Raw genomic sequence first — 23,358 nt, forward strand, 5'->3', positions numbered from 1 at the left:
AGGAAAAGCGGTCAATGTGAATGATATTAAGTTGACAAACATGTAAATATATGGATAGTGTAGAAATAAATAAATAAGTATAAATAGCTTTTAGAACATTTAACACGTCTCTCCTTTTACATCCTTAGGATAATAATACTCTCAATATCTTATTTCTACAGTAATAAGAAAAAAATTATATTAAAATAATGTAAATTATGGCAATTCGAAGTTATAAAAAAGTACTTTTATTTACTCCGAAATACAGAAAGAGATCGGATTCAAATAAGTATTATCCAATGTTTTATGTGTCTAAAAGTAATTAAGATCAGTTAAATTAAAAAAGAATGAAATAGGGTCAGAATATGTCTAACATGTATGATATGATTCTTTTATTTAAACAATATTTAACTTTTTCAGCAAAGTACAAGTGATTTTCATATATCCTCGCACCAACAAATATTTTTCCAAATAAAATACAATGTCTATGCGTCCTTGTGGTCATATCTTATATGTTTTATGTATATTGTTTCAATTAATCAATAATACTGTTACAAAGATTTTTTCTCAATATAAAAATGGAACATTCGCATTTTGAACATTGTTGAAAATTTAGGAAATACCATCAAGCATTGGAAGTTATAAAAATTTGTTAATAACTAGAAATGCATATTCTTCTACCATGTTTTTACTCGCTTGGACATGTCGAAAAGAAAAATTATAACACCATGAAAATTTTAACATGATATGCATCGTTAAATTAATTTTCCATAACCTCATGAAAGTATATAATAATATTTACATATGTAAAATGATGTCATTAAATTTTATGTCAGTTCAAATATTTGATATAGCAATTTACATATTAAATAATAATATGCGGAAATACATTAAAGATGATTTTATATTCATTACCTTCATAAGGAATATGAAAATCATTTAATGATCCACGTTAGGGTTATTCGTGGTCTTTTCATGTCAATAAACACAATAAACAAAATACTGTAGTTTTAAATATACATAGTTGTATTTAAGTACATTACAGACATATGTATGTATATAGAAAAAATTTTTGTTTTGCAATCCAATAGTTTTATAAATCTTACAAGAAAACGAAAAACCCCAACGTAAATAAAAAATCATTTTACAAATGTTTTTTGGAATGTTTCAAGAGTAGCTTTCTCACCAAACGTTTAACGACAAAAATATCCAGACGAGTTATTATGAAAATGGTATTTGTCTGTCTTTGAACTTTAGAGCGTTACATTGTACAAAATATGTATGTAGTTATTGCCATGTACATTCGACTTGTTTTGAGAGTACAAATACACGACGACTATAAAATCCTTTGCTTCAATTTTCATTTAATATTGTTTCAATAATAATAACGCTACTAGATTGTAAATATTAATAATATTTATAATATAATATAATAATAATAATAATAATAATAATATAACACTACTAATTTGTAAATTGTAGTATTAAATATTATCAAAAAATATCTATTGTTATCTTTCCTGTACTTTTCCTTTCGTGTTTACTGCAACATGTAATGATGATAATGCACAAAAGTATGAATTCCGATACAATGATCAGTTTTTAAACTTTCCCATCATTTTTCCTACTTCGTTATTGCAAAAAGTGTGTCACTTCATAACATCGCTCTTTGTTTGCATTCCGTCAAAAAATTGGCAGCATTTATAGGCTATATTTTCCCTCATTACAGTTTAATTAAATTTCATTGTCGCACCATATAATTTTCTTTAAAGAGAGAATTGTTTTAAAATTTCTATGTGGCGTACCAGACAGCCACATATTATAGTTCTCCTATCATCCAACCTTTCGTACGTATTATTTTTTATTATAACACTCTCGCTCACATTCACTCTTTCATACTTTCAAGAATCTTGATAACTATCCTTTTTATAGGAACCGCGCAATTACCTTATGTTGAAGGTATGCAATACAAAGAGACGCGCGATATTCCTACATTTGTATATATTATATTACTGATTATTAATATCTAGTATTTCAATATACGTATATCAATAAAGGCCACGAGTGTGTTCAATATAAAATTACTAAACAGTAGTTGAAATTCGTTCGTACTAAAATAGTATGTATAATTTTGCAAAGTTTATATGACGTGCTTACATGTCTATATTTATTGTGAAGACGGATATCGTTGATTTCGTGTTACATAAATTAAGCGGTCGCTTGTACATTACAAACCTATTTCAGGTTAATATTTAGAGATTACTTATAACTCACTAAAAAATAATGGTGACTCTTCCACACTGTTTTAAAATATTAATTCATCTACTCGGATTATATTTGTTACTGTAAATAGCAAAATGATACATCGGAATAAAACTGGAACCGATATGTATACATCAGTGTATAGCGACCGCTATTGACAAAAGTAATCTTAATTCATCAGCAAAAATAAGTGATGACGCAAATAAAAATACAATGTATTTCTCGGGCAAATCCTTATCAAGGACGGATAAAACGCAACATGATAAGAACCGCGACAAGAAAGTAATCAGTGAAAAGAAGTCACATATGTGGCGTTACGCTTAGTGACCGACAGTAATACTTGGAAAAAAAATACTGATGCGCCGGCACTCAAAATCTTGTGTATAATGCTTGGACAAAAAATAAAACAGTATTCACAAATTATGTAACACATTTTCTTGATATTTTAGCAAAAAGAGATATCGTTAGAAAAAAAACAACATTAGCTAATAATATAGCTAAAATAACAAAGTTAGTTTGAATTAACGTTAAATATTTTATAGCTAAAACAGCAAGAAAATCTATACTTATTATGAAAAAATATATAAACATTTTGCTTTACGAAAAACTGCTTAACAGTGATCAACGTGGAAGCATACATGGAAGACGGCGCAAGTTGGTCGCTCGTCGCGTTCCTTGCCAATTGTGAGCTTTTTATTTTCTTTTGTCTTGAATTAACCGTACTCAGAGTATAGAATCGACTTTGAAAAATAGTAATACATATCATAAACTTTAGATCGCTAGAAATTGGGAGCGACTTATACCTCGAAACATCTCCAAAAAAATATTATAAAATAATATATTTGAAGTTTTACAAATTGTCTTTGTATAGATCAATCAGAGAACCTGTGTACGCTTCTCATATACATATGTAAAAGACGTGATTACTGAGTGTTCCATGTGTACACGATATTGAAAGAGAATTCAAAGGCAGGGTGAAATGGGCAGGCAAATAGGCAAATGCACATATAATTTACATGTTCTCAAACTGATCAACACGACGTTTAGTATTGCCTTTACGAATTTCACGAAGCGTTTTGTATTTATCGCGACCTTGTTTGACGTTTTCCCTATGGATTTTATCCATAACAGTCTCTTTTGACTCGTCGCGTGACTGTGCAAGATCTTGTTTCAATGCCTGAAATATATAATCATTATTCAAATACGTCCACAAAAATTACTCGGGGTGCAAAAAATTTATATACAAGCAAAGATCACTACCTTAAGTTGATCATGAAGGCGTTCGTTTCTTTCTGCCAAGGTACGTCGCTCCTCAACAGGATCAATTATTGATTCATCAGTTGCAAGATCTTTAGTAACATCACCATGAGAAACTTCGTCTTCTCCTTCCTCTTCACCTTCTTCATTTTCTTCAACATGATGATGATGCGGTGTTGTACTAGCTTGATATGCTCGATCGGCTTCTTCCTGCCTTAATCTATAGATACAGGTGTAGAATAGAATAGAGTTGACTTTTTTCTCATATTTTAAATAGCGAACAGTTGCATAACAAAAATTACATACTTAGCAGCTTCAAATACTTCTTCTAGCCTCCTTGCTTCGGCATCCTTCGCCACTACCTCAGATTGTATACGTTGTATTTCTTCTTGCTTAGCTCGTATTTCTTGCTCAAGTTTAGCACGCTCAGCTGCTTCCATCTCATGTGAAAGTTCAAGTTTTTCCATCATAGCCGTAAGTTCCTTCATATAAAAATAAAACACATAGAGACATATATTGTAGGAAAATTATATTTTATACTAAACTACGTACTTTCTGACGATCCTCTAATTCCTCCTTCGCAGCTTGTAACTGTCTAAGATGTTCTTCTAAACGTCGGATCATTTCTTGAGCTTCGTTTAATTCAGCTTGCCGCCTGTCCATTTCTTCTGCCATATTTCGAAGTCGTTCTTCATATTCTTGTTGTTTTCTCTCAGCACGTTCTCTTGCAGCTATTTCTAACTGTAACTTTTCTCTCTGTTGTTGTTTTGCAATTTTCTCTTCCCTTGCTTGCGCCTTTAAATTATAAATGTTTATTTTGTGATTATAAACCCAATTCATTATCTATGAGATGATTAATTTTAAGATTCAGAAATAGCAAAGAAAATAAGCATTAAAAATGCATTATAAGCGAATACTTGCACAGAAACATACCTTCATTTGCTGTACATCAATTGTATCTGGTTTACGTCTACGCATGTAGAGTTCGTGATTGCCCATACACAGTGCTAAAATTCGTTTATTGATCTTAACCCTAGTTGCAAAAAAGACGAAATCGGGTGCCTTCTTATCAATTGGTTTAATTATAAATTTCTTCTCGTTAAATGAGATATTTCTTATCTCAGACCATGGAAAACCAATTTTTGGTGTCAATTTGTCATCTTTTTCGTAGATGTTCAAACCCAAAGCATCAACACCAAGCCACAGGTCTGTACCTTTTTTATTACGAATTTCGAAGTAATTCACTCCGTACATCTCCAAATCCTATGCAACAAAGAAACGCATATATCCAATATATTGATCAAATATTAAATTAATAAGAAGAAACTATTAAATCATTACCTGCGCGATTTTTAGGTATTCCATCATAGCATCTTCACGTAACATGCCACGATGTTCTTGCCACCAATTAGTGATGGAACTTTCCCATTCCTCCTTGCTCATTTTATGTTGATCCACGACTCGTTGCGGTAACAAGCGGTCATTTATTAAAAAGCCAGCAGTATGTGTACCTTTTTGAAAATCTCCATGTTTCGCTTGGACTGCGTAAGACGCTAACAATACAGATGTTTCTGGAGGACAGTAGATTTCATCCGTCAGAATAGCGTTCTTCACCTAAATGTAGTCCACACAATATAATAATACATATATTAGGTTCAACTTTTCAATTTCAATTGTCATGTTGTCATGTATAAATAATGCAAATATATCATATTCATATTATGATCATATAGTATTCAGTATGGTTTTTCTAAACTCTGACCAATTTTCTGATTATTTTGTCGATTAAGATCTATTTATATATCATCATTGTTGGAAGATGGAATTTTCAATATCTTTCTTGTTTAAAAATTCTATCTTTGTATCAGATCGATGTTTAGTACAATTAAAAATCTCATTTTCATTGCAATCTTTAGTCCGATTTAAAACATATATGATGGTAATAAGCGTAAGCAGTGAGAATTCATGATAATGATAGTGATAGTGATAAATTTTAGTCAACAAAGAAGTATGGTAACTAATCAGATTTACATAGAACTATGCTGAATGTGCCCATGTATAATGCATTATATGATACGATTGCGTTCGCTTTGATCTATTTCGTAGATTATCTGAATGATAATATGCACTTATGTACTCAACCTTGTTACATTGTAATACAATTCTATTTATAATACCGAACAGTTTGCCCTCTATAACTAAAACTTGAAAGTAGTACATACACACACACTCCTATGTATACATGCGACATACATAAGTACGCACATACATACAAAGCACATTTTGTATATTTACTTGTATAAAATTCGGTTTAAGTTCTATATTAATTAAGCATTTTTTTACTTCTTTTGATGAATACTACGTTTAGCCATACCTGAAGATAAAAGAGACGCAACGTGATATCTTGAATCAATTCCTCGGCAACGTCTTCGGGATAAAACTTGGCGCGAAATTTGAATTGCAGGGGAGTCTCTTTCTTGACTTCCTGGTTCATCACCTAAAACGTTCGTGAATCAATTAGGAACAAATATAAGAAAAAATTTCCACAAGAAACATAAACGTAGAAAATTCGATAAATAAATAACAAACTGAAATCACCCCATCGTTTGAAAACGTGCAATGCAGTGTGTTTCTCATCGGTATACATGATGGAATATAGTGACGTTGCATGCGACATAAAGGATGATAAAAATCCTATGATTAGAATACGGATTTTTATGCTTTTATGGGAGACTTAAAGATACAAAAATGTGTAGAAAATACAATACATAACATGTAAAAATCCATAAAATAATATACGGTCATTCTATAAGTAACATCGTGTTTATATATAATAAACATTTTTAAAAATGTACAAATTTTATTATATTCATTAATAAATAATGTACATATATCTACTGTTTTCTCGAACTACGTCTGACATTTTTTAATTGCTCTTTGGGAAAATTTTATGATATCGACACAAAATATTTAGTAGCTGTCTCAAAGTTAAATTTATTTATTTTGCATTGACCCGACGAAATAGAATTCCTTCCAATCGAAAAGCACATATTTAAATTCGTTAACAGTTACAATTTTCTTTTATATTGGTAATTCAAAATGAAACATAAGAAACGACGTTACTTATGGAATGGAATAAATGTTTACCCAGGTCCTTCCCTTTTATTATATTTACGAAGATATGTGTTTACATAAATATCCATAGTCTACTTATGACATAATTATAATAGATGACGAAAACGGTAACGTAATAGCACGGCAAGTGGTTGATGCTATCTTTTTATCGTATTACAGGTAAGCAGTGTGACTTGTGACAAAATAATACTCTCACTTTTGAGATCGATATATTTATTTATTATGGTCCGAAATAGGTAACTCTTATCCGAAATACATATGTGTATTCTCTTGTTAATTTAACGACCTTGTATGAAGAACATATGTGATATATGTGAAATTTCTTTTTTATTACTCGTTCAAAAATACAAACGCGATAGAGATTGTTGGAGATATTTCATTAATGGAGAATGGTCATAACGTTGGCGCTTTGATTGACACGATTATCTGTAGCCGGATAGGTATGTGAATATCTTATCTCAACATGTAAAAGAAAAATAAGAATTGTACAATGAAAGGCAATGAGTAACACATATGCTTCTCGAACTGCCAACTGACATTAAATATTAACAAAAACTAGAAAATGTACAACATTGTTCGCGTGAATTTCAGTTATTCGTCCTTAACTGATCATAGAATTCGTTATTCGTATTGTTCGATTCGTTACATTTTCTGGTTCTAAGTATGTTAGGCTCTGTATAAGTACTATGTTTATTTATATTTTAACTAGGGCCCATTATTTTGATTAATGTGATTAATTAATGTGCGAACATCGTAATTGTTTTAAAAATACATTCTTACTGAATATTTGCGTTATTAAAAACAAGTGAAAGTATAAGTAACAAATTTACAAATGATACGTCAGAATAAATACCTTTAACTTTGACAAGATTCCTCACAGACTTTCAAGGTAACAAATGTCATTTAATCAAAGTGTCTCCGTTACAATTTATGCTACATATGTGCATTTCTTACAATGAGTACCATTCGATTATATGTAGGTGGAACGTTTATGAAACACAATAGCATGTCTGAATAAAATAAAACAAACGCTTTTACTTTAAATTGAAGAAATGATTTAAAAAGAAAACAAACAAAATACAACGACTTTTAATTATAAGAATAAGTAACTGATGCTGTTAAATAATATATTTGAATATTTGTAGCTCATAATACAAAATATTGCAGACTTATTATAATTATGTACTTCAATATCAACTAAAATGCGAAAGAAGAAAAGAAAAGGAAATGAATAATTGTATTTAAAATGAAAAACTTAAGCACAAATTGAAAATGAGACAATCCTGTTAAAAGCGTTGTTAATGAATGTCGTTTAAAATCGTTAAGTAATATTATCCACATCTTTGTATTGCCGATGAAAATCAAGTTTGATTAAAATAATTATTGTAATACTTGACAAATTCACTTTGAAGTGGGATTTATCTGTCAATAATCAATAAGCACGAAGACACTCGTTATTTAACTAGTAAAGCGGAAACAGTTAGCTACAATTAAAGGAAGTAATGGAACAGGTAAATCTATACCAATATTGATATTATATTAATTTTTAATAAAAATGTACATTTTAATATCAACATTAAATTCATTGTATCTACAACTTATAAAAAGGGTTGCACGTTTTAATTAAAATTAAAAAATCCAATAAACAGATACAATGATGTTAGAATATTAAAACGATTCTCATTCAATATTGTTATTTGACGTCCGTAATTTTTACAAACAAATTTTACGACGACTATACAAACATTTTATAAAGGTAAAACATTGTCGCAAACTTTAAGATCCGTTATAGATGCGATAATGTACAATTATATCTGTGATATCTATAAATCCTTTAGATATTTATATTCTACAGATACATTGCTAGTATATCTTTTCTTTTTCATTTTTATACAGACATATTTTACTTTTTTTCGGATACATTTGATATAAAAGATATATTTATTACTCTACGTTTCCATTAAAAGATCTGTCAAATAGTGGAATCATCCACTTGTATGTCTACTTTTAACGCAAAATGTAACAAATTGCTTCTTTGAATTTCAAAAACCAAATAAATTGAAGCTGTATTTTTGGATTTAAACAATTTTAAAGATTTAAAAAAAGAGAATAAAAATTCATGAATGTTGCGTATCTATGAAAATTTGAGTAAACCTGACAAATAATTAGGAAATTATTGAAATCTTTAAGAATTATTATATTACTTGAAACAATATCTAGTACACGTATTATATTTATTATTACACATATTATATTCCGTACATAGTTTCGTTCGAATAGAATAGAATGCACTTTACCAGTCGATCGTTAATTTTGATCTGATCGAAACATTAAAATTGTTCTATTTCGAAACTCGCATTAGTATGTAAATGAGGAATAATTATAGGAGTTGGCAGTAAAGCGAGTAAACAGACACGGTCTCCAGTCATGCTCGACTCTCGTAACTGCTCGTAACACACGTTCGAGCGTTGGGAATGCGGAACCGCATCCGCTTGGGGCTTATGTTAGACAGTTCATATACGGAAGTGTCAATCGAATCTGTAGACACGGTCGCCTTGACCGCGGCTGACGTCGCAGTTCAATGCCGGTGTAACGCGACTTTTTTATTATTATTATTAATATTGCTGCGCGGTTGCATAATTTCACGGATAGGAACAAGGAACTGGCAAACAACAGGAGGAAGAAAAAGAAACAACACGATGGACATTGAGAAGTGCGTGGAAATTGCAGGTATAAGCGTGCAGCAAACTTTGAGAGGAATTATCGATGATAACATGTTAATTCTTTAAATCAGTGATGGCCCCTGCTGTGCTGATAAGAAGTAAGTAGTGAAATTGGAAATAACGGTAAAATATAAAAATAGAAAACACGAATATTAGAGTTAATATAGAGGAAACTGTATTTCGTTATATATATTAATTAACGATTTCTTATTATTGTATGGTGCACTACTATAATGCTATAAGTGTTTAACGAAATTATACCAACTGTTATACTTTTATCTTTGCCATTAGTTATTTACTTTATCGGCTAATAACTGAATAGAAAATTTCTTTTCATTCCTGATTTCATTAGGTTGGTAAAAAAGAAACGAATTAAGCCTTTCCTTGCGAGGTATGACTATGGAAAATTCAATCGAATTGAAATATAAATGTAATTTTGCAAGTTTTTATTCGTTTCTACATGTTGCTACATTTTCAAACGCTTTGAGAATTTTTCGAAACGTCTTGGAAAAATTTTGTTATGAAAGTAGTGTTGTTACAACTATGTTACAATAATCGAGATTTCTATATAATTCGATAATCCAAAAATTTCTTCATACTGCGATTAGTTTATAAATTAATAGGAAAAACACGCAAGTTGCAACGTTATTATGAATATCTCTTTATGAAAGTATAAATGGAACAATGATTATAGATGCGGATACCGATTAACTATTTATTTTCCACCAACCCAATAATTACGTCTACCGTAGTTAATCATTAAATGCATTTCCTTATAATATTGTGACACATCATTTACTTCTGCACAGCTTTACCGTTGCTCTTGAAACATATGATCATAGAGTTATGGCAGTGTTATATCTAGAAACTATTTATTAAAATATTTAATACTGATTTCATAACACATATATGTATTTAAAAGATATTCCTTTCTCTGTGAGAGTCGCGTGTGTATTGTTAATTTAGTAAGAACAAAGTAAGGAAAATGTAATGTAAATGTTGTGTAACGTTATTAAAAAATATAAAGATATAGTAATACAATGCTCATATAAAAAACATACATATCAAATTATTGGAACATCAGAAATGTACGAAAATATTAGATACTCTAAAATCAGCAGTAAATGAAAAACTCTACTAATTAAACAAACAAACTAAATGAAAAGAAGAAAATGTCCACGATTTAAGAAATATAGTTCATCATGGTACTGTAAATAGTTCAATTTCAACTGATTTGATAAAATTGTAGATATCTAGATGGAGAGAAAAATGCAGTGAAGAAGCATCGAACAAATTCATAGAATCCCTTTCATAACTACAATTTTACGAAGCGAATTTAATAATGCAAATTGACTGAACTAAGATTGCAAATGAAATATTACATTAACGGAGTATTGGTATCCTTGATGAACTAAGGAAATAAAAACTAGCAGAAATTTAATTTAAAAAGTGTTTTCCAATACACTCGACTTCTTCGTAATGGCAATTTAAAACTTTATAGATAATGATTATCGTTAAAAATGCATTTATTAAACACCAATATTATCATAGTCATATATTTACTTAAGTTAGAAGAAAATTCTAATTAATACAATAAATATTAAATGACGATATTAGAAAAGACATATTTAAAAAATTCACTCAAAATTTATATACATGTATACATATGTGCTGATTGTACTCTTTGAAAGATTGAAATTTACATAGCACTGTAATTTTTTTAACTATTAATATGATATGAATTGCACAATAGTTTATTCTATAGAAAATATGTAGCTAAATATTTCTTTTTTATAAATCAATGTTATTAACTACATTCTCGCTGTATTCAATGAATTCATTAGCAAAATAATCGGAACATAACTCTGCATATGTCTATAATGTTTGCAACTCTTAAGAAATGGAAATATAAGACTACAAAAATATAAAAGTAACATAATAACTATCAATGATCGTAAAAGAAACAACCATTTTTCGTTTAAGAAGAAAAGAATTCAACTACACTGATAGTTTAGTTCTAGCGATTATAAAAGATCTATGGTAATATCCTTGCAATGTGTAATGTAATAATTTTTCATTTATTGTCACATTCAGAATAACAGACGATTACTAAAACTATTTAAACGTTTTAACATACAATGAATGTAGAGCGACAAGATTAAACATTATCGGGTCCTATATCTATACATACAAGATAACTATAGTAAATGTGCAAATCATTTTGAATTGCTATAATGAAAATAAATTAATTTTGATAAAGACAAAAAATGCATTTAAAGATTAACAAAGAGTGTTAATTATTTAATAAGACTTACTAATTATATTAATTATCCCTGTTGGAATTAAATAACATAGATAGAATAAATAATAAAACTGGGCGATAATTATAATCACTCAAGATAGTTTGTTCGAATGAAAAGTAAGAAGCACGTGTTAATTCTTAAGAAAATGAACGTTCGTCGAGTAATTTGCCACAGCAATTGTCAATTGGTAGGCCATGGTCATTTAGTTTCCGTTCGATGACACTAACAAACTCTCGAAGTGAATGCGTGATGGGAAAAGCAGCAAATTGCAGTGTTTAACCTGCATTAGTATATATACACATAAGGCGTTTCTTTAAGCGCCGAGATATCGATCCTCGATCAATTATTATCAACTGTTTCTATAAATTCATATGAATCTATGTATGTGCCTGCAATTGATCAATTTGTTTCAATCCACGATTAATTTTGTTAGTTTACCGTTGAACAAGTCTCACATACATATCGATATCGATATGTATCTCTTAACAAGGAAAAATTTACTTTTTACTTTACTCGTCATACATATATAAACTCTGTAACGTACATCATACACAAACGCAGTCTTTTATACGCGAAAAATAGGAGCAATTAAATCTTACTCGGTTAAAATAATGCGAGTACAATTTGGCAAAGCAGAGTTTGCCTCGGGGAATAAAATAAATGGATTAAATAAGCAGGGATTGTTTGTCAATATCGAGCAATCTCCCGAAAACGTGTTACACTGGAAAATCTTTTCTCCATTCCAAAATGCTAGGACGTTAATGTTTTTATGTTATTGCGTAATGCGGAAGTTTGGTGAAACAGCAGGTTATCATTTAGTTCGAGGATTTTAATCTAGGCGCTGGGACAATTATCTTTCGGTTCGCGTCTACGGGTTTAGAAAACTTTAATTGCGGTCTTACGTGCCAGAATTTTCGAAGGCCACACGGAACCACCTGCAATTATTTGCCAATATTGTCAAATACTGCTCTTGTCTTGCGATTTCGCTGACGTCGAAAATGAAATCGATAAAGGACAGTTCGAGATTGTTTGATAATTAGAACGGAATAATAAGACATCGATTTAACTTACCGTTAGTCATCCTCAATTATTATAAATAAGACATTTCCTATAGTTGCTTAATAATGTTTCTTGCTCACGTAAAATTACATATCTCGTTAATTTCAATTTTACGATTCGAATGACCTTTAATTTCAGTTTTTACAGTTTCATTTGTAGGAACACAAAGAACAAAAAACTTTCACAAATTACAATTTTACCTTCGTCCTAAATCGATTCATTATCGACAAAGTAGGTATGTATTGTCATTAGAACAACTAAAAAATTACTAAATGTTTTTTATATATAATTAACATATCAAACTTTGTGAAAAGATGTTTGCACGAGGCGTCAGGGAAACCGTCATCATTAATCAAGATACTAACTTAATCCTAGAACTATAGAGTGGCTCACACAAGTATTGCAACATCCATAGAAACCTTTGTGTGTGTTTCTATAACTAACAATAAGTGTTCAGATACTTTGGACAGCCACGTGGTATTACAATAGTAAGTATGTTTCTCCTCTATTTAGTGTTCCAACATTATATTATTATTATTCGAATCATTTAAATGTAAATCCATAATTATCTCAATGTGAATTTATAATCGTTTCAATATAAATTCATAATCATTTCAATGTGAATTCAGAATCATTTAAATGTAAATTCATAATCGTTTAAATGTAAATTCATAATCGTTCAATCTTTAATTTGAAGCAAGCTGTACGCTAACTACGAAAAGTAACTGTATAACAGTGTCGTTATAAATTGTTTCGATGTACGCGTATGCTTTCCAAAACATGCCTCTCCGATCTGAAGCGAAATATGCTATTGTACGATAGACGTTAGGAACGTGCTGCAAGGACGTCGATAAATCACACTAGTCATGATTTAAAAACGTTATGCTGTAGTACCGTGAAATTATAACAAAAGTACGTGTAAATAACCAATTACTCCATGTCATTACAATATACGGTAAATGACAATACGTGAATGATGCTGCTCCTCTGCAGTCATCCTATCGAGTATAAGTGTACAAACAAATTAGAAACAACGAACGTTGTAAAGCGTAAGGGTACCGATTAAAAACAGGAAACCGACGTTCCACTAATGATTACACTGGTTAACAGCTGGAATCTATTCTAGGTCTAGTTCTAATTTTGGCGTACCTTGTTATGTCTCTAATCGAGGAATTTAAGCGATAAACGATATAAATGTCGAAAAATAAAGAAACTCCTGTTGCTCATTTCGGACAAAATAAAACATAATTTGGAATTTTATTCTTCAAATTCAAACAAGATTTATTACACCGCAACTGCTTGAAAAATAAAAAACTCCTTGCAAATCTGAAGCATTCAATTCTTTACATGAAAAACTAACTTTCATATTCGTACATATTAGTGATGCTTTATTATTTATCTCATAGCAAAGATCACACACCTATATTTTAATTCCGTTGAATTCCGTATTTAAAGATTCCCCGATATTAATAAAAAATTGCGTCACTCAAGTATGACGCTGTGAAACAATTTTATTATTTCACTACATAGTTAAACGCGAATCGCTTGAGGACTTATCACGACGATCACGATTAAGTAACATTTATGATTGTTCGTGCATCGTATAAGTATAAATGTAAAACGAGTGATCTTGAACTTATAATTAACAGTGCCCTCGTACGAGTATAATTCGAAAACATAATGTGCAACATGATTTATCACGCTGATTAAACTCGTGGTAACTTACCCTAGACAAGAACGGAAGTAGTCCACTCTTCCAGTTGTTAGTATTGCGGTTGGCATGCGTTCAAAGAATGAAAATACGATAAAGTTTAAGTATACGAACAAGCTGATTGAATTATCGGTCACATGCTTGTCTTTAAAATTAATGTGTAACACATATCAACCTCGTCGCATAAATAAATGAAACAATGGTTAAACGAGTAAATAGAAGATCATAGAAGAACACATTAATTTCAAAGATTGTCCGTGCGCTTGGAATCATTCCTGTGGAGGATAAAACACCAAAGCTGCCTGCTACATATATTTATTAACCACCTAATGCACATACCCGTGATATATATGTACATACATACAGCATCGTGAGTAATTACAGACTCAAACATATTTTCTGCATTATCTCTTCAATATTTTTAGGAAACCACTAATCATGCCTAGATATGTTAAGTGAAATTGTCTTTGTAAAAGGAAAATTCAACGCTAAAGGATATACTAGGAGATGGTACATGGCAAATTATTGCCTTTCGTAACTAAAATAGAAAAAGAAAAAACAATTTTTCAACGAGACAATGCACCTATTTATACAGCCGCCGCTATAAAAATTCGGTTTCAAGATTTCGGACTAGAATTATCATCTATGGCCAGTATTGAGTTCTGATCTGAATACGATCGAGAACCTATGGAGAATTCCAGCGAGAAAAGTTTACGACTAGGACAAGCTACCTCTAGAAAATATCGTGGAACTTAAAAAAAGAATAAAATCTGCGTGGGCTGATATTCGAGGCGTTACTTTAAATAAGTTAAAGGATAGAGTACTTAATAGATTAATAGAAATAATAAAAAATAAACAAAAATCCACTAAATACCGAACGAAGACGTAACAAAATTAACATTAAGTTTATATTTCTTCTCAGCTAAAAACACAGTGTTAAGAGAAAATTTCATTTTTCCCAGACTTCGAGAGGAGAAATTGTTTGTTTGTTGTATCTTCAATTTGCGTTTTAACATGAAAAATCCAAAAATGGAATGGAGTTTATAATTATCCACGGCACTGTACATTACGGGCATATCTCGCAAATTTGCTCATTTTAACCACTCATCTTTAGGAATTTAGACTATGACATCTTATACTAAAATATACAGCCTACTATTTTAACAATATCTAAAGTAATAAAACTTATCCTAAATCTCCAGTTTCATCGTGTGTTCTCTATTACTCGATATCAATTAACACCTATTAAGTAAACATTCATCACCTATTAGGTAAACGTGTAACTCTTTTTCAGAACGGAATTTCTTGTAATGGAAAAGTTTCATCATGCATTTTCCATTATTTTTACAGATCCGTACATGGAATATACATAATGCTATGTTATATATCTTATGAAGATATAAATTAAATATAAGTTAAACTAAAAGAGGCTTACGTTAAGGTTAAGGAATTATGCTGAGATTCTTTGATCGTGCCATCAAATGATCAGATTTCTAGGAAAAATAATACCTCAATTATTAATGTTTCGCAAACAAAATGTTGACGAAATTAATTCGTCAATAACCTGAAAGTGAAGAAAAACAGTTTAAATTTTAGACCGCTGTTGTGTAGCACAGAGCTACTAAGCTGATATACAAGGTGGTCTAAAAATCTACACAATCCTTCAGACACTTGCGATAGTCGAGAAAAAATGTTTCGAACAAATGTTTATCAGCTTTCGATCTACTACAAATGGCAATATTATGAATTACAAAAAAAATTTCACTTCGATGAAAAATCAGGTCACCTTTATATTTTTAAATGGAACAATGCATTTCTTTATACTCCGTTCGATGCATTTTTTAATTCTCTACAGGAAGACATTGAGGTACTTGAGTTGAAAAATGATTATTTTTAAAAATATGTTAGCTTTAATGTCGTAAAATTTGTCGTATAAAAGAGCAGGAAAACAAGTACTACTTTATCTTTCGTTGACTTTTATACGGTGAGTTTTACAACATTAAAGCTAAAATATCTTGTAAACTAATCATTTTTCAACCCAAGTATCTTAATATTTTCTTGCAGGGAATTGAAGAATAATAGTATATAAAAAGATCTATTATTCCATTAAAAAAATAGAGTTCTGGACTTCTCATGAGAGCAAAATCTTTTTTAAGTCCTTAACATTGCAATTCGTAGTCGACCGAAAGCTGATTAACTTTTGTTCGAAACATCTTTTTGCCCCATTGTTATCGGAAGAGCCTGAAAGATCGTGAGGACTGATTTTTAGACCTCCCTGTATATATACATCTTCTTAAAACTGTACTTAAAAATGTTTTAAGTCACTGCATAAATTTAGTAATGCGTTAGGCATCAGTTTAGTTTAATTTCCATCAAAATAATAAATTGTTTACGTATATATTTCACATGGATGTTTCATTATATACCTACTTATTATTTATAATTATATTTACGCTTTTCATGTATCTAATTTTCTTTTGCAATTCTTCATTAAGTTGACTGGCCGTGGTGAGATATAACCACTGACGCAAATTGAAAATAAGCAAAAAGCAGAATATGCGTATCGAACAAGAAAATGTATTACTATATATCACAGGTCAGTTTTTTATTTAGAATTAAATTTTTATATATATCAACCGATTTAGTGGCTTTAATAAATTTTCAATAATCAACGTTCCTGCCAAAAGAGTGCAAACAATGAAAACAATATTTAACGAACGAATGTTTCTATAACGATGAAAAAGACTGCTGTTTTGATGTAAGTCACGACATTAAGGAATGCTGATACGATACTCTAGGGCAGGGAAGAAGATTGAAACACAAGACATGTGCATAATCTCACGTTACAGATGAGGTATATCTATTATTAAATGTGTAATAAATTTTTCTTGAAGGCATAAGACGAAACACAGAAAATATTAAGAATAATGATACAACTATAAATATCATGTCTACATGTCTAATTCTTTCTGTGATACGACTAATTCGATACTTTGACTTTTCATTTTTCGTCTGTTTCCTTTCTTTTTTTTTTCTTTTTTTTTTTTTGGCGCAATTTCGCGTCTCGACATTGCCGTACATAAATAAAGCTATGACCAGCAAGTTTTATCCTTATAATTCTATACCTTTCTAGTCTCTCCTACACTGATTTTCTTTGCTCAAATAACGTTAGAGATCAACAAGATTTCGAAAATTGTTTATTCTTATGGAATTAAATAAATGAGCAGCTTGCATAAATGTCTAAGTAGATATTCCCAGTGTAATGCAATTGCGAAATACGCGACATTTTTCCCGTTGATTCATACTCTGCTCGTTGTTACTATTTATAAGAGATGAGTCAATAACAGGAACACAAAGAAAGAATATTTTCACTGGGTAAAATGAATAAAAGTGATAAAGAAGCAACATTTTCGTGGGAAATTGTAATAATTATAATAAATACATTTTATGTACGTTTTTGAAAGAATCTAGTTCGAACCTCATGTCACATATTCTAGGATATATGTATTATCTATGCATGCCTATAAAAGTAGGCAAAAAAATATTTCTGATAGATTAAATGGGAAAGAAGTTAGATTAATCGCAGTCTGTGCAAGAATATACGTATGTAATAATAGAGTGATAATACAGAATAGTCGATATGTGGAAATTCTGGACTATCAAAAATGTCCTTCCAGTGCAGACCGGTCCCATAGTATAAGTAGCAGCAAAGAAGATAAAAAAAAAGATGTATCGAAGAAACGCGAATGAGGTTGGCTGCACAGTTGCGGATGGAACAATGTTTGCCAATCTAATGGAACCTGCATCGTATTACGTAATGATCGACAGTAAGAGAACGCGCGCACCTGTGTAGCCTTTTTGATTCGTGGCCTGTTGCGGAGCATCGGATAAAGGATAAAGTTAATTTCCACGGAATTTTTCGTCTGCAATTTGCCAGCTCTTCGAACTTTTCAAGCCTCTTGAAAAGTTTCAATCATAACATCTAGTCGAAGATTTATCATTAAAAATGAGCAGGAAGTGTCCAAAGCATATGTCATTGCCTAATTTCGTTTAAATATTTCCAACTAAAATATAAAGTTAAATATTACAACACATTAATATGATACATATTAATTTTAATATTAATTAATATCATACATATTGTCATGATACTGATTACAATCTGCAAATGCAACGATATGATCAAAACACATATTCAGAATTATTAATTGGTAAGTATTATTTAGGGAGTAATTGTAAAAAATTGCACGGAATTTGAGGATAAACATTATTCAAGATACGAATCTAAGAAGTCGGGTTTAAAGGATTTTTTTTTCACCAGGTGCAATTGTAAAGCATGGAAGAAATTGTTACGTAATCACTGCAGACATGTAAATTCATATTTTCGTGGATGTAGTTGAGAAATGAAACTTTGACTATTACTTCATCTATTAAATATTCTAGAGAATACTATGTTTTGGATATTTCATATATTTTTGCAATCTACAAATTTGCTACAGCTGTACGAAAATTTGCAATCAAATAATTACTGTAGGAGTCCCATATACTACGCTTCTCATGAAACGAGTATTAATAGCAATCGATTAAAAATTCACCCGAGTATTCGATTCATGACAGATAAGTTCCCAAGCTACGACTCCAAGAATGACACATTTCCACATAAATTGCAGTCATTTGACCCAAATGATATATACCCATTATAAATCCAAGATAAATGTTTGATTGATGGCTTAATATTTTGTTTTTTGATTATGTCGTGTTCTGTTAGAACAAAGTCTTGTAAATTTTATTCCGTAGATTCGAAACATTGAGTAAGTGAAAATATCAAGTGTTACAATGGAACATGTTATCTGTGTTCATATATTATTGACTTTAATCTTTTATTTGTTATCTATTACAAAAAATGTTCTACTTATAAATACATTTCTATCTATTATGTATATACTGTGGTAATTTATTTAAAATATCTCCGTTACATAATCGCACAACGTAATATCGTAACCACGCTAAATGTTATTTAAAGGCATATTTTAGAACTATTTAAATATTTTCATCGAATTCTTATGAAAATGAAACTTGGTCTTTTGCTGGCGAAAGAAACTGAAATTTCGTTTCCAAAACAAATATACTTAAATATGCATTTTTCTGATGATAATTTGTTATATTCTCTACTTTATTTTTCATATGTGAATATAAAAGCTTAAAAAAAGATATAGAACATTTTATATATGTATGTATAAGGTACAGATGATCTTGTGCGTGTAACTTAAATAATTTTTGCTTAAATATTAATCTTTTGAAAAACATTGACATATACATTTATTTATTTAGACTTATTTGCTAATTGTTTTAACTTATTTCAAAAGAAATAAATATTATTCCATGTAAATTTCTCAAATTAGATAAAATCCTCTCATGAATAGTTGACCTTAACACTAACCTTACCAGGCCTGGTCAAATGCACGGTTTTAAAATTTAATTTAAAATTGAACATTCATTGTTATTTCTTTTGTTCATCTAACTTTATATAAATTCTTATATTATTTGATTAATCAGTTTCTCAATTTTTATTAATATAAGAATAAATTATTTCTTTCTTTATCAACGTCCCACATCATGTGTTAATGAAGCATTTTAATTAAACTGCTAAAAAGATGCCTGATATAATACAAACAGGTCACATAATTTATTTTTAGATCCGTTATATAATTTTTCAAAATATGATGCAATTAATCATTCTCTAGAAATAATTACAAGTACTATTATGAACTATTGTCTGTAAAATAGTTTAATATTATTGTGGAAATACATATATTCTACGATTATATATTGTGGCATATATATAGAAAAATTATTTACAACTTGTTTATTAAAACATATGTATGAATTTAACACAATATCCCTGAAAAATTGCAATACTCTTTTGTTTTTTCTTCAAAAATTAAAAAATACATTGTGCTATACGACCAAAATCACAATATTTCTCGTTCATTTCTGTGTTTTAATACACAGCTTAAATCTATAATTTACAAAAGAGAAATAGAATGAAGATAATTAAGAATACAATGTACTGAAAGCGATCCTCACATAAGTACAGTTTTATTTTAAGAATATAGCTAATGATGCCTGTTGATAAAATAAGGCATTAACATCACTCATCCCATGAAATAATACGTGCAAAGTAATTCAAATAAGAATGCCGCATGCGACGCTCATGATTCATCGTATTCTTGTCTCATACGCATAGTTCCTATATCAAGGGGTTAACGAGAATCAGAGAGAAAGCATAGTTTGTTGCCCGTACAATGGGCAAATCTGAATGGATGGTAACAAAATGCATAGACATCACGCGAATCAACTAACCTTCAGGCTTAACGCATACTAAGCAGGAATCAAATTTGTCTTTTATTAAATTTTTTTCGAGATCCAACGTCTAACTAGTAATTTATCGTAAGATCATTTAGCGTAATTGAATCTCCGTTAGAATCTCGGAAAATCTCAGACCATTTAAACGACTGAATCTACTAAAGCAATTTTGCTAATTTTTAAAAGTTGGAATGTAGCATTAAAACAGATAAAATAAACATGTACCTATGTATGTGTGTTATCAATTGTGATTTTTGAAGAAAAATTTGAATTTATCAATATCTCAATTATTTTTACCGATAGAAAAAATGGTTTCAAAACGAAACTAATTCTTCAGAAGAACGAACATTGTGATATGGTATGTATAATTGGTTCAAAATTTCTCGAGTTCTCACGCTTATCGATATTTTTTTAAATGTCTTTACAAGTTATTTTTACTTTTATAAAAAAAAGCTATTAAGATATTTGTGTTTGAAAACAAATAGTTTAAAACGTATTTTAATCGTATATATTTAACACGTGCCACCGAAATTTTTAATGAATCAATTATGTGTATAACGTGGAACTTGTTGAATATAAGAATTGGAAATTTTTAGGTGGTTTTGTAGCTCTAAGATACGATGTATTTATTTACTAGGTGACCTGATATTTCTGCATAATACTGTACATGTATGTACAAAAAGACAGACGAGATATTTGGTACATAGATACAAAAGTGTTAACAAAGTTGAGGAAAATTACAGCATTTACGAAACGATTGTGCGTTGGTGGACAAGCTCTTGTTTGTCCAACAAATAACCGAGAGCAGTAGCACGCTTGGCAAGGCCAAGAAATGATAAAGATGACTAGTCTCTGGGATAAAGTGAACGAGTGGACGGTTTTCTTGTTTCCTTAAATGGTGTCGACGTAATGACTCATCCATCCAGCGTTATTTTCATGCAATTGACGTAACATACTCGCGGTTGGTCCGTTTTAACAAAACCAACAGCGCACCTCGTTCGAGCACAATGCACGCACAACCTGTGTGCGCTCTGTCCTTCTCCTTTTTTCACTTTTATCACGCCTATAAAACACTAGCTGATAAGCTGGCTAAGCTACTTTGGTAAAGAACAGTCGCCGATATCTCTTCGTTTTGTAGTACAGCTCTTTGCTTTACGGAACTCTTAAGGGCAACGTCATCGATATAACGTGTCGAAACGCACAGATAACTCAAACTCTCCTGACGGACTTGCGCTTCGCCCGATAACGATCTTGCCTTCTGCATGATATATTTACGCGAAGATGATTACATCGTAGATGGCGATCGAACCGTGGCTGACTCGAGCATAAATAAATAAATACACCGGCTCGCGCCGGTATTCGAACGCTTGTAGACATTGACTTTTATGAGTAGTATTACCTATGTACGTTATACTTACATGTTTGAAAATTTCATTGACACTGTCAATCACTATCTTGATTATGTTGGTCAGTTGTTGGAAGTAAATCTGAAGGAATCATCCGGTTTATCTTGAACCACTCAAATATTAAAAACAAAAAAAAATGAATGATGCGAAAAAATGCACGACATTCTGATGGACCTATTATGCTCTTGCGTATTTGACCTTGCAGTAACCTTGAAATCTTTTATGAAAAACAGAAGATTTTTAAATAGATAACTGCATTTTTTATTGCATATCCTTGTAGCTAACAGTCTGACGTTTTCCAAGCACTACCAACTCTTACTCTTGTCACCATCCTTATAACTAACTCATACTTGTAACTTTATGATTTGACTACACTTTAAACTTCTTAATAAACTAACTTCAAAATTCAGCCTGTTGTCGGCATTAGCGTTGCCCGATGTACACTACGGGGACGTATAAAGACGTTATTCGTGATGTTACTAAGTGCCAGTGTTGATCAAAATTTTACTCGAATAATAGTAAACGAATAAAAATAAAGAATCTAATGTTATTCATCACTGATGAATAAATATCCAATCGAACAAGTACTTATCTGAATAAGAAATTAATCGTGCAGGAATTTGCCTAAATAAAAATTTGATCGAATAATTTATTCAGATAGAATTATATATTATATACATATTAATATTAATATTTTATATTATATTATTTTATATATATTATTATAATTATATTATTTTCGCTATATTAATTATATATTCTTATTATTATATTATACTTTATTTTAATATAATATTTATATGGTACATCAAGGGTAGATATGGTACTGAACGTGAGAAATATTTTCAGGCTACATTGTTGTAATATTTTATAGGTTTTTGTAACTAACTTTTTTCAAATGACAGATTAGAAAGTGTATCGTTTCTTGTAAATTATTATTTGATAAATTAGTAGTGAGAATTGTATCGGTACCTGTATATACTTATACACAATTAAACAGAACAATTATTCGTATTATGCGAACAATTGTGCAATCATTAATCATAATAAATATAGAAAATAATTGTTACGAGTAACAAATAATTATTCCACTGATAGGAATTTATTCCATTAATTATCTTGGATAAATATTTATTCGAAACAATTCGAATAATGCC

At 30.2% G+C, this 23,358-nt stretch overlaps 1 protein-coding gene and 1 long non-coding RNA gene across 8 annotated transcripts in view; one reads left to right on the plus strand and one right to left on the minus strand.

The window, feature by feature from the left end:
* Window positions 1-356: 356 nt before the first annotated feature.
* Window positions 357-23,358, minus strand: part of LOC117242173 (moesin/ezrin/radixin homolog 1) — a 35,696-nt gene continuing 12,694 nt past the window's right edge. For 2 of the 7 annotated variants that reach the window (XM_033508631.1, XM_033508632.1), the window contains 7 exons: window positions 5,873-5,995; window positions 4,840-5,112; window positions 4,432-4,761; window positions 4,051-4,293; window positions 3,805-3,980; window positions 3,502-3,718; window positions 357-3,418 (listed from right to left, as the gene is read on the minus strand). In XM_033508631.1, coding sequence (XP_033364522.1) covers window positions 3,254-3,418; window positions 3,502-3,718; window positions 3,805-3,980; window positions 4,051-4,293; window positions 4,432-4,761; window positions 4,840-5,112; window positions 5,873-5,995 — 1,527 coding nt within the window. In that variant the 3' untranslated portion in view covers window positions 357-3,253. Of the gene's footprint in view, window positions 3,419-3,501; window positions 3,719-3,804; window positions 3,981-4,050; window positions 4,294-4,431; window positions 4,762-4,839; window positions 5,113-5,872; window positions 5,996-12,561; window positions 12,596-14,444; window positions 14,933-15,012; window positions 15,025-15,864; window positions 15,923-23,358 lie in introns of those variants that run through there. The other 5 variants (XM_033508634.1, XM_033508635.1, XM_033508633.1 and 2 more) reach the window with 5 other exon arrangements.
* LOC117242183 lies at window positions 11,083-15,175 on the plus strand. The gene is made up of 2 exons (XR_004495195.1): window positions 11,083-12,953; window positions 13,033-15,175. It is a non-coding gene; the product is annotated as an uncharacterized LOC117242183 (long non-coding RNA).

The sequence above is a fragment of the Bombus vosnesenskii genome, unplaced genomic scaffold, assembly GCF_011952255.1.
Source record: "Bombus vosnesenskii isolate JDL3184/JDL3185 unplaced genomic scaffold, Bvos_JDL3184-5_v1.1 scf7180000016264, whole genome shotgun sequence".
NCBI classification, from domain to species: Eukaryota; Metazoa; Arthropoda; class Insecta; order Hymenoptera; family Apidae; genus Bombus; species Bombus vosnesenskii.